At 37.2% G+C, this 12293-nt stretch overlaps 1 protein-coding gene across 2 annotated transcripts in view; it reads right to left on the bottom strand.

Moving 5' to 3' along the window:
• Positions 1-12293, bottom strand: part of LOC126335293 (ATP-dependent DNA/RNA helicase DHX36-like) — a 200124-nt gene that overhangs the window by 148665 nt on the left and 39166 nt on the right. For both annotated transcript variants that reach the window (XM_049998385.1, XM_049998386.1), the window contains exon 3: positions 269-324. In XM_049998385.1, coding sequence (XP_049854342.1) covers positions 269-324 — 56 coding nt within the window. The remainder of the gene's footprint in view (positions 1-268; positions 325-12293) is intronic.

Here is a 12293-nt window from a genome sequence, read left to right as displayed (position 1 = left end):
GTAAAAAAGTTTTAAAAAATATTTTCATTGGCCTGTGTTATGTACTTAAATAAAGTTCAAACATGTAAAGAAACATATACATAAATCATGTTACTGTTAACTATATTTTTGCATTAAGAATATACAGACATAGAGGGTCATTAAGAAAGAGTGAGAGGAAAAACACAGGAGTAATAATGTATAACTGACACAATGTCAACTCTTTCCTACATAAAACAAATATATATGTAACCAGAACTGGGAATATTAGAAAACAAGGTTCACTTACCACCAATATCTTTTCTTCCAATCTCTTCCTCTTGTGCAGATCCCTGTAGTACAAACCTGTGAAGAATTATTTGCGCAGGAATAACAACATGAGTTTTATTTTACATTTGAGTGAAACATGACAAAATATTAGCTGTTATTTCTGAAATATTTAACAAAATCTACTGATGAATCCTCAACTAAAATTCCTATTTCTATTTATAATTTCAATAACAACATAACAGCCTAATATATATATATATATAACAAAGATTCCAAGACTTACCAAGTGGGAAAGCACCGGCAGACAGGCACATGAACAAAACACACAAACACACACACAGAATTACTAGCTTTCGCAACCGATGGTTGCTTCTTCAGGAAGGAGAGGGAAAGACGAAAGGATGTGGGTTTTAAGGGAGAGGGTAAGGAGTCATTCCAATCCCGGGAGCGGAAAGACTTCCCTTAGGGGAAAAAAAGGACAGGTGTACACTCGCACACACACACACACACACACACACACACACACACATCCATCCGCACATACACAGACACAAGCAGACATATGTAAAGGCATATTTAAAGGCCTTTAAATATGTCTGCTTGTGTCTGTGTATGTGCGGATGGATATGTGTGTGTGTGTGTGTGTGTGTGTGTGTGTGTGTGTGTGTGTGTGTGTGTGTGTGTGTGTGCGCGCGAGTGTACACCTGTCCTTTTTTTCCCCTAAGGGAAGTCTTTCCGCTCCCGGGATTGGAATGACTCCTTACCCTCTCCCTTAAAACCCACATCCTTTCGTCTTTCCCTCTCCTTCCTGAAGAAGCAACCATCGGTTGCGAAAGCTAGTAATTCTGTGTGTGTGTTTGTGTGTTTTGTTCATGTGCCTGTCTGCCGGCACTTTCCCGCTTGGTAAGTCTTGGAATCTTTGTTTTTAATACATTTTTCCCATGTGGGAGTTTCTTTCTATTTATATATATATATATAAAAAATAGAAAGAAACTTCCACGCATGTCTGCTTGTGTCTGTGTATGTGCGGATGGATATGTGTGTGTGTGTGTGTGTGCGCGCGAGTGTACACCTGTCCTTTTTTTCCCCTAAGGGAAGTCTTTCCGCGCCCGGGATTGGAATGACTCCTTACCCTCTCCCTTAAAACCCACATCCTTTCATTTTTCCCTCTCCTTCCCTCTTTCCTGACGAAGCAACTGCCAGTTGCAAAAGCTCGTAATTCTGTGTGTGTTTTTGTGTGTTTTTGTGTGTTTTGTTCATGTGCCTGTCTGCCGGCGCTTTCCCGCTTGGTAAGTCTTGGAATCTTTGTTTTTAATATATTTTTCCCATGTGGAAGTTTCCTTCTATATATATATATATATATATATATATATATTATATCAAATGAAAGAAGTGACAGCTAGTGCTGACTGCAAAAACAGAACAGTTTCATCGACAGAGGATAAGTTTATCTGTTACTCATTTAATACTTATTATTTATTAATGTTGTCACCAGAGTTTTGATATGTTTGTGCCATCCTCCAGTTTTTCCTATTGTGTGCTGATTATTTTATCTCTACATAACTACTAAATTCAACATGAACTATGATTTGTTTTGTTTTGCATATTCTGGTCTTTATTTGCACCTACTATTTTCCTCCCTCTCCAGTTGCCTCCAGAACAAAGTTAATTATTCTCAGATGCCATAGCAGATGTCCCACTAATATGTCCCATCAAAATTATGAGACAGAATAGCTGGCCAATATCTACAGAAGGTGAAATTTAGGTACCGCCAAAAGGCACATATAAAAATATGCGCACTATCCTAGCTTTCAGAAATATGAGTGGAGAGGAACAGGCTGGGCGATGTTAAAAAGGAAGGGCAACTCACTCAGATGCTAAGAGAAAAGGGACCTACCTGTTGTGAAGACAAAATGGAAAATTGGGGGGAGGGCGATATAGGTGTGGAGGAAATAAGAACTGCGCCCTCTTCAGTTCAGAGATGAGGAAGGAGCTGCCACTCACAAGGGAGTTCCAAAGAATTACTTCCTCATCTGTTCTTTTTTAGTGTTTCCTCAGTTTGTATTTTACCTGACCACTTAAATTTTGATTTACTTCAATAAATTATGTTTTCAATATTTCCAGTTTCTTTTTCTCTCACTTTACCATGGCCCACATTTCACTTCTATGTATTGCCTTGCTCCATATTCAATTGCACAAACTTATCCATAAATTAACCCGTCTATTGCAAAAATCTTATACTAACACATAATTTTCTTATAGTTGTTGAAAATAACAACAACAACAACAACAATAAAATAATAATAACCAAATTCATTTTAAAAATTTCTTATTTTAATATTCACATAAGGTAAATAAGAAATAACAGTTCTCAATAAGGCATTCTTCTTAGAATTCTTCTGTTATTCTTTTCTTCCTTCTTTTAGTATGGGTGCAAGCAGTCACGTATATATATACCAACACAATCATAAGTATGAAATAACAGTTTCCAACACAGCCAGTTTTGAAAGTATTAACATGTATTTCCTAACTTTACTCATTGCGTTTTGAACACAAGTAGGTGATGTGTTTTTTGCAAACATGTTTATTAAATTTTCAACACAGTTTGCTTTATTGCCATTGCAGAAAAAGGGGTAATGTGCACAGTGTAGGTTTTCCTGTTGTTACTGATTTTGACACATCCACCACATCATCATTGTTTTGGATCCTGCTGACCATTCTCAGAGAATTTTCCGTTCTTAGGAAATATGTCCTTGATGCAATGTGTTCTGGTATGAGTTGATTCACAAGTTCCTCCAAGAATATTCTCCTCCTACTCAATTTTCTTGCATTCCAATTAGTGCCAAAGTCTACAAGACATATACATTATAAGCAGAAAATCAACATTACTGTGGGAAACCATTATTGACAACTTCTTGGTTTTTCATTTGCAGGTATGTATATCTGTTAGGTGATCAAGTGCGGCTTGAGCAATTTTCATTTAATCATAATTCAAAATCATTTTTGGCTTCTTATCAGCCCTATAATTGATTTCATCATTATGGTGGCATGTGCCAGTTCTCATTATTACAGCCTTCTTTTTCCTCTTCGGAAATTAACTGGCCACAGTAGCTATGATCCTCCTTGCCGGCCATGTTTTCTGGAAGCTCTGGCTTATTTTAAAGCATAGTTTCTAACACTCTTAACTTCTTTTTCAGGGATAACTGCCTCTTTGCTCTTTGATGTAAAAAAGTTGTCACTGGTCATATTCTGACCTCTTAACTCACAAGTGAGATCAGCAACGACCCTCAAATTGCCTGATTTTATTTTATTTTTTTCCTGTGAAATATGGGCTTTCAGTGTGTATGAAGATTTTTTGCCACACAGTGTCCTTATTTTGAGTCCATATTTTGCCGGTTTATTGGGGATATATTGTTTGAACGGGCAGCAATATCTAAATGCTACGAACTGCTTGGTGACAGTAACCTTTGCTTCTAAATTATCAATGCCTGTCCACTGTTTACTATAAACTCACTGCCCCTCAATATTTGATATTTCTGTTATTTCATTTCAAATGAAATTGATTCTCTTGGTTGCATTCCTGGTAGCTCCTGGTGCACCCCTGATGACATTTAAAGCTGATAGGTAGCTATGTTGTGCTAGCGGGTGTAACTGTCATTCTGTATACCCATTTTACAAAGAAAAGACTGTCCACTATTTTGTACAGGCTTTAAATTTAGACTGTCGTCACTGTAATCGGAACGCTTGACATGATCCTCGAACTTGGAAAACACTCACTCAACTTTTGTGGAATTTACGAACCCTTCCAGCTCACCATCTGCCAATGATTTAATTGCCATGGAGTCATAATTCAGACTGAGCACACACAATAAAGATTCACAGAACTGAGAAGTGTTAAATCATTTGTTTGAAAAAGCAAGAATCAGGTCCATTGTTGCAAGCACAGTGCTTGTTGACTGATCACCGTTTGAACAGTAATAATCTTATTACCATAAAAAATAGCTGAATACTAAAATATATTTGACATTAAAGGTTACGATCCAAAAGTTACACATGTCACTATTAAGGTTTATGACCTACTACTAAAAATATTTTGAAACATTTATTAAAGACATATTTCTCATGCATTATTCAGTAACTGAATTTCATAAAGTTAACTTAGTATTTAAATGATGAGATATGAAAATTATAATCATTGTTGGTCATATAGACCCAAACAAACAGTGGGGTTAAAACCAATATCAGACAGCAGTAGGCCTCTTAAATAAAGAAAGATTTTCCTTCCTCTGAGCTAATCTACTGCTAACAAATTCCCTGGTCCAGTCATCCTGCATAGCTAAACCTCTATAAAAAATATCGTCATCATTTCTACGAATGAGTCATTCTGAAATTGATCTTCATAAAGTCAGTCGTCTCCTTTTCAACTACTCAGCATCACTCTCCTCTTAAGTATTTCTTTCCTCAAACCCATACTCTGCGAAAAGTATGCTGTGCATGTCATTCACCAGGTTTGGTCTTCCTTAAAGTCAATCAGATGGGTTATGCTGCCTGCAAATTTTAGCATTTGTTTCCATATAATTCTTCTGGATGTACTGCTGTGTTTTAGAATTAGCATGATCCCTATTTCTTTTCTGAAAGTTTCTTTCACTTTTTTCATTACAGTTTCAGTGTGTAGATTGAGCAGCAAAGACACAAAACTGCAACCCTACCATACACTCTCTTAAACATCAACTTATCTTTCTTGACTTTCCACTTTCATTACTCCAGATTATTGACTTTTAAATGTAGGCACAGTATACATGATGCATCTGTTTCTCTTCTTTAGAAATATGAATTATTAACGTTGTGGCTGTACTCTCTTGTAATGCTTTGTGGTTTCTGGCTGGATGAGGAGAGGGTAGTATGATAGATGGGTGGCTGGTTTCCTCTCCCTACAAGAAAACACGTACACGTGGTTAAAAAGCGCTTTATTACAAGAACCAATTGAGTACTTAACTTCAATGATGTTCAGTCTGAAGTTCTGTGGTTAACAGCAATCAAATAACAAGTTCCAATTCTTGAATCTTGCCCTTGTCCATATCAAAACTACATACAATGACTAATGTTTCCTCAAGTTGTGGGGCAATGACTACCACTCTGTAAGACTAGAACACAGTGCGACATATTGAGGTGCAATGCAAACTGAACCCCTGAGGTGCAATGCAAACTGAATGCCAATGTGACATACTGAGGTACTGAGACTGAGTTATTGAGGCAGCTCAGTCAGTAGCAGTGGCCTATAAGCACGTTGCCCATCGGGTGTTATCGGCGCGTAACTGTAGGGCATGTCTTGGTCTTCTCTTGTCACAGGCGTACTTAGTTCAGCACCTGTTACAAAATGTTTCCTAGTTCTGACCGGTGTGCTGGCGAAGGTGTACACCAGCACAATTAAAATGACTGCCAAATGATTCTCACATTTACCCACTTCATTGAAGCCCAAGTTGCAAGCAGGCCTCACAACAAGCCGGACTATACACAAGTCAGCTGCAGTCACCATTCTACTGGCACTGCATGGCATCCTCAGAGCTAAAGACACCAAAAGATAAGTCACTCAGTGACCATCATCTCCCTGACATGTCATTCTGCCTCTACGGGTCCCAAGTTCAACTGTGGACACCTGAACAGTGTCTCCAACTGTACAGATTCAAGGATTTTTCCAGGGTTTTCAAGGCAAATTTTATCCATGTTACCTTTTTAATTAAATCTGAGACCTTTTCCAAAACTTTATTAGACTATGCACAATTAATTAGACATTGTTTCTTTAGTGGTATAAGTCAAAGATACAAATTAAAATATTTTTAAAATATTAAACATTGTATATTGATCTACGGGAAATAAAAAATACAAAATAACAAAATTATAAATTCTGGTTTTGCATTGGTATATATATTCTAACTTGCTGATAAAAGTAAACAAAATGTGCAAATCTGTCACAATAAAAATGAATAAATCATTCTTTAAATTTTCTGTGTGTGCTGAAATGTTTGAGGCTTCACTCAATGTAAGTACTCTTTTTAATGATAATTCTTTGATTTTAGCTTGCTTTCATTTGTTCACTAATTGTTACTCCTGTTCTCCACCACCTTCTTCACCTTATGCTTCATATTATCTCTGTACAAAAAAGTGCACTGCAAAAAACAGTGCATAAGATTTTTGGCGATGTTGAACACTCAACTCCATTTGCATCCTGGAATGAGTCATATATGCATTTTTGAGCAATGAGGGTTTTTTTCTGTTTGATTTTCAACTATAATTTCAGAGTTTACAGAAAAGCCTTGCACAACAGAAGCATTTCCATTTGAGATTATTAAAATAATTTGCACAAAATCTCAGAAATTTGGTCACGGATTTGAAGATTTTTTTGTTTATATTAAACTAGAATTTATCAAGAGGATTTTCACGTCTCTTGTAATATTTCATCTCGTTTTCAATTCTTTCTTCTCTGTAGATCTCCACAAATTCAAGTTTGACATGGTCTGCCTTTGAACAAACATTCTTCCACTTAATACCAAAATTTTAAGACATACTGTCAATCTTCTTTGAGCTATTTCCTGGTTTCATGTAATTTTTGGATTCAAGCAGGAAACTGCATGTTTTAAGTACTATTTGAGGAGTGATCTTTCTCGCAACTTCTCCACTATGCCAATAATGCAATCTTGCATGTTTTCCTTTACTAACAATACTTTTTTTCAGATACATTCTTAATTTTTTTCAGCACACTTCTTCTAGGAAAATCCAGATTGAACTATCCTGCTGTAACAAGATTCTTTGCATCCTTTGAAGTCGATTTTCATTAAATATGAGTTTTTGCTTTTTAAGACATCTAGTTTCACAACCCATTGCTTCAAAAGGTTCATAAGATTATGAAGTAACTTACATCATACAGAAATGAAGCAATCAGGACATCACCCTGAAAATCTAATGACAATGGTTCCAACAAACGTGCTGTTGATCAGAAGAATGTCAGTTTTGGAGCTAGCAAAGTGTCACTGACAGATTCAGAAACAACTATGAAACTTGATGACTGAGGAATAGTTTTCGATTTTTATTATCTTAGTAACATAACTTCGAATTTATTCATAAATTACTACAACTATTCAGTTGCACTGGCATTTTTAACTCATCTTGTGCCACAAATTGACTTAGAAAAAGATGAAGATCCAGTTGTCTCAGCTTATTGTGACCTTCGGGCAGGTGAATCATGAAATAAATAATAAAGCAGTCTCAAAAATGACACAATTTCCCAATTAGTTTTGGATATGTCTGTTTTGAAAGTGCCAAGTAGTATGTGCAAACTGCAGGTACCAACTTTTAGCAGTTTTATACATCTGAAGGATTCTTTTAGTTATTTGAAAGTTTTAACTTCAAATTGGTCCATTCATTGACAACTGGTATTCCAAACCCAACTATCTCTTTACATCTTCAAGCAATTCATTTCGCATGTATGTTTCAGAAAAACAGAATGAAAATAACATGTCATTATTAATGATTTATCATGGTTCCAAATTCCTACATATAAATCCATTTTTTTTAAATATAGAACAGCATTCACACTTTCATCAAATTTGAGTACAATCATTACATATTTTTCAATGAGGTCAGCAAGTTGATGTATCATGTATGGTGCCAATCCATAAACAATATTGTTACAAAGATATGATTTTTGCAATTGCATTTACTTTGAAACTACACTACCCAGAAATAATGAAGGAAACAGTGCTACACAGGCTGCTAAGCTCCAAACTAACAAATGACTCCTGGTGGTTTGAAAACACCACAAGATTTCAGCTAGTGTCATGTCATCCGATAGTAAACATCATCTGCAATAGAGACTGATTCCCAAGATAGTTGTGCGACTTTTAATATACTGTTTCGTTTGATACTGGAACTCCTATCAAAAATGACACAATCTACAGGGTGATTCAAAAAGAATACCACAACTTTAGGAATTTAAAACTCTGCAACAACAAAAGGCAGAGCTAAGCACTATCTGTCGGCGAATTAAGGGAGCTATAAAGTTTCATTTAGCTGTACATTTGTTCACTTGAGGCGCTGTTGACTAGGCATCAGCATCAGTTGATGCTAAGATGGCAACCGCTCAACAGAAAGCTTTTTGTGTTATTGAGTAAGGCAGAAGCAAATTGACGACAGTTGTTCAGCGTGCATTTCGAACGAAGTATGGTGTTAAACCTCCTGATAGGTGGTGTATTAAACATTGGTATAAACAGTTTACAGAGAATGAGTGTTTGTGAAAGGGAAAAGTTCTGGACGGCCGAGAACGAGTGATGAAAATGTAGCACGCATCCAGCAAGCATTTGTTCGCAGCCCAGGAAAATCGACTCACAGAGATAGCAGAGAGCTGCAAATTCCACAATCAACTGTATGGAGAGTCCTACAAAAAATGTTAGTTATGAAACCTTATCGTCTGAAATTGGTTCAAGCACTGTCTGCAGCTGATAAGATTAAAAGAATCGATTTCTGCGATTTTATCCTTGCTCAAATGGAAACAGATGAATCTTTTGTTTCAAAGATTGTGTCTAGTGATGAAGCAACTTTCCACACTAACGGGAAAGGCAACCGTCACAATGTCTGTATATGGGGCACTGAGAATCCGATGAAAACAACTCAGTATGAACGTGACTCGCCTAAGGTGAACGTTTTCTGTGCCATTTCAGCCAATAAAGTTTTTGGTCCCTTTTTCTTCGAAGGTGCTACTGTAACTGGACTACAGTATCTGGAGATGTTAGAGAATTGGCTGTTCCCTCAGCTCGAACAAGAAGCACAACAATTCATATTTCAGCAGGATGGAGCGCCACCACATTGGCACTTATCTGTCCGTAACTACCTGAACGTCAACTACCCGAGGTGATGGATCGGTCGCCAGGCAGCCCGTGACAGAGCACTTCATCACTGGCCTCCAAGAAGCCCTGATCTTACCCCCCTGCGATTTTTTCTTATGAGGGTACGTTAAGGATGTGGTGTTTCGGCCACCTCTCCCAGCCACCATTGATGATTTGAAATGAGAAATAACAGCAGCTATCCAAACTGTTACGCCTGATATGCTACAGAGAGTGTGGAACGAGTTGGATTATCGGGTTGATATTGCTCGAGTGTCTGGAGGGGGCCATATTGAACATCTCTGAACTTGCTTTTGAGTGAAAAAAACCTTTTTAAATACTCTTTGTAATGATGTATAACAGAAGGTTATATTATGTTTCTTTCATTAAATACACATTTTTAAAGTTGTGGTATTCTTTTTGAATCACCCTGTATATTAACTAGTAAATAATGCACATTTACAAATTAATAAATTGTACTTCAGATTAAAAATAGTCTACAATATTTCTCAAAATTGGGGTTAAATTCCCACCTCCCTCAAGAAAAATAAAAATCTGTGCAAACAAATATTTTCTTCCCATCCTCACTTTCCTCCTTGCATACACATCTACAGAGATTCTCTGCAAGCCACCATACGGTGCATGGCAGAGGGTACCCTGTACCACCACTAGTCATTTCCTTTCCTGCTCCCTCACAAACACAGCGAGAGAAAAACAACTGTCTATATGGCTTTGTATGAGCCCTAATTTCCTTTATCATTTCTTCATGGTCCTTAAACACAATACATGTTTGCGCCAGTAGAATTGTTCTGCAGTCAGCTTGAAGTGCTGGTTCTCTAAGTTTTTTCAACTGTCTTCCTCAAAAAGAACATTGCCTTTCCTCCAAGGATTCCCATCCCAAAGCATTTCTGTAACAGTTATACGTTATTCGAACCTATCGGTAACAAATCTAGCAGCCCACCTCTGAATTGCTTCGATGTCTTTTGATGCATATTTTATTAATGTTTTTAGTATCTATCATTGAGAAGAATATTGTATGCATAACTGGGCAAATGTGATTCTCAAGTCTCAACCTGTATGATGTTTGAACTCGCTTTTGGCTCATACAGGTAATCTCACACTTATTAAACAGCAAACAGTCAATCCCTGTTCCAACTGCAAGTTATTTAACAGCTTCCAGGGTAACAAAAATTTTATTTTCTGTATTTCATATAATTACTGACCACATTTAGAAATTTAAAATCCTGTAGTAATCTACTTATTAAGAGATATGGGGGTCGATGTTGCTTCACATCCGTGGGCGTAAACCTGAAATTTGCCCCACACGTGACCCCTGGGTGATGCTAAGAAGGCAACAAAACAGGCAGGCAGACAATCTTTCTAGATCTCCTAGCTATTCGAGAAATACATAACTGAGGGAAAATAACTCATAATCACATAAAAAGCCCTTCTCAGGGCCAAAAGTCTAGGAAACTTGGATCAAGTATTAAAAATATGCCAACCGAATATTGACGTCATTAGTAAAACCAAATATCAAATTCTTCAAAAGTTATTGACTTAACACAACATTGATATGGTTGCCCTACAGAAAACCCACACAGATAATTTAGATCAACTATGCTCCGGAGGAAAAATACCAGGATATGATATCATTGGTGCAACATACCAACACGCCTATGGAGTAGCAACATACATCAAAAATAAAATGGAGAATGCTCACTTGCTATCCACTTCCACAAATGACAATATCCACTCCGTGATAATCAAAATAGGTGAATTGGTCATAAGTAACATTTACTAACCACCAGGATCCGCATGGCCAGCAGATGTGCTCCAATCATATTGCCGTCCCATGGTCTTTGTAGGAAACTTTAACAGCCACCACATGCAAAAACGATACAGAACAACTGATACAAATGGTGAAGCCTTAGCAAACTGGGCGAAAAAAAAAAAACAACATCCACCTCATTTTCGATGCTAAAGATCATAGTTCCTTCAGATCAGCAGCCTGGAAATGGGAGTATGACCCAGACCTTTGCTTTGTCACAGCAGAAGTAAGTCATTAGCTGCTCAACACAAGCCAAAATGTTTTGCCAGATTTCACTAACAGTGAACACCATCCAGTCCTAGTAGAAATTGGCACAAGTATTCCATTGATAACCTCAAGTCCTTGACCCAGATGGAACCTACAAAAAGCATATTGGAAAGCTTACTCTGAAGGCTTTGATAAATGCCTGAGGTGAATCCCTCCATCTGCCGATAGCTGTAAAATATTTGTGGGAGCAGTCATCAGTACAGCAAAAAAGCACATACCTAGAGGATACCACAAAGAATACATTCCAGGCTGTGAAAAGAAATGTAAGGAACTGTATAATGACTATCAAAGCAACAGTGACAGAGAAATAGCAGATGAACTCATGCACAGCCTCGATATTGCACAACAGAAGTGGATGGAAACTACTCAGACCATGGACTTTGAAGTATCCAGGGGGAAGGGAAAAAAAATTAAAAAAAATAAATAAAAATATGGTACCTGCTTCAAAAACTAGGAGGAGCCAGCCTTATCACTCGAGAAGAATACCCCACAACACCTAACAAAATTGCTCTGCACATTGTTAAAACATCTAAAAGGATAAACCACCAAGAGAGACAACAATATACATTTTATGTGAACTTAGAAAGCTAATAGCAACAGCCAGTGTTGACATTAAATATTCATGTGACATCACCCTTCGAAGAAATCTCGGCACCAATAAAGGAGACAAAACCAGGTAAAGCCTCCGCACTGCTTAGCATGGTGTACAAATTTCTGGAACGAATACTACATAACAGGATCAGTCAGACAATACTCACAGCCATCCCAGCAGAACAAGCCAGCTTTCATCCTAACCGAAGCTGTGCAGACCTAGTCCTGGCCCTTACAACACATATTGAAGCCAGATTCCTATAAAAAAAATAAATAAAAAAATAAAAAAATTAACAATATCTGTGGCTGTAATTGACTTGTCAGCAGCCCATGACACCGTCTGGAGACAAGGCCTACTCTATAAACTGATAAAAATAATTCCGTGGCAAAAAGTGACAAAGCTTATTGGTAACATGATTGGTAACAGAGGATTCCAGGTCAACATGGGAAACAAAGTCTGTAGCCCAAAATTTCTTCAAAAT

The sequence above is a fragment of the Schistocerca gregaria genome, chromosome 2 (genome assembly GCF_023897955.1).
Source record: "Schistocerca gregaria isolate iqSchGreg1 chromosome 2, iqSchGreg1.2, whole genome shotgun sequence".
Taxonomy (NCBI): Eukaryota; Metazoa; Arthropoda; class Insecta; order Orthoptera; family Acrididae; genus Schistocerca; species Schistocerca gregaria.
The sequence above is the reverse complement of the archived record's forward strand: the minus strand, read 5'-3'. Positions and strand labels throughout refer to the sequence as shown.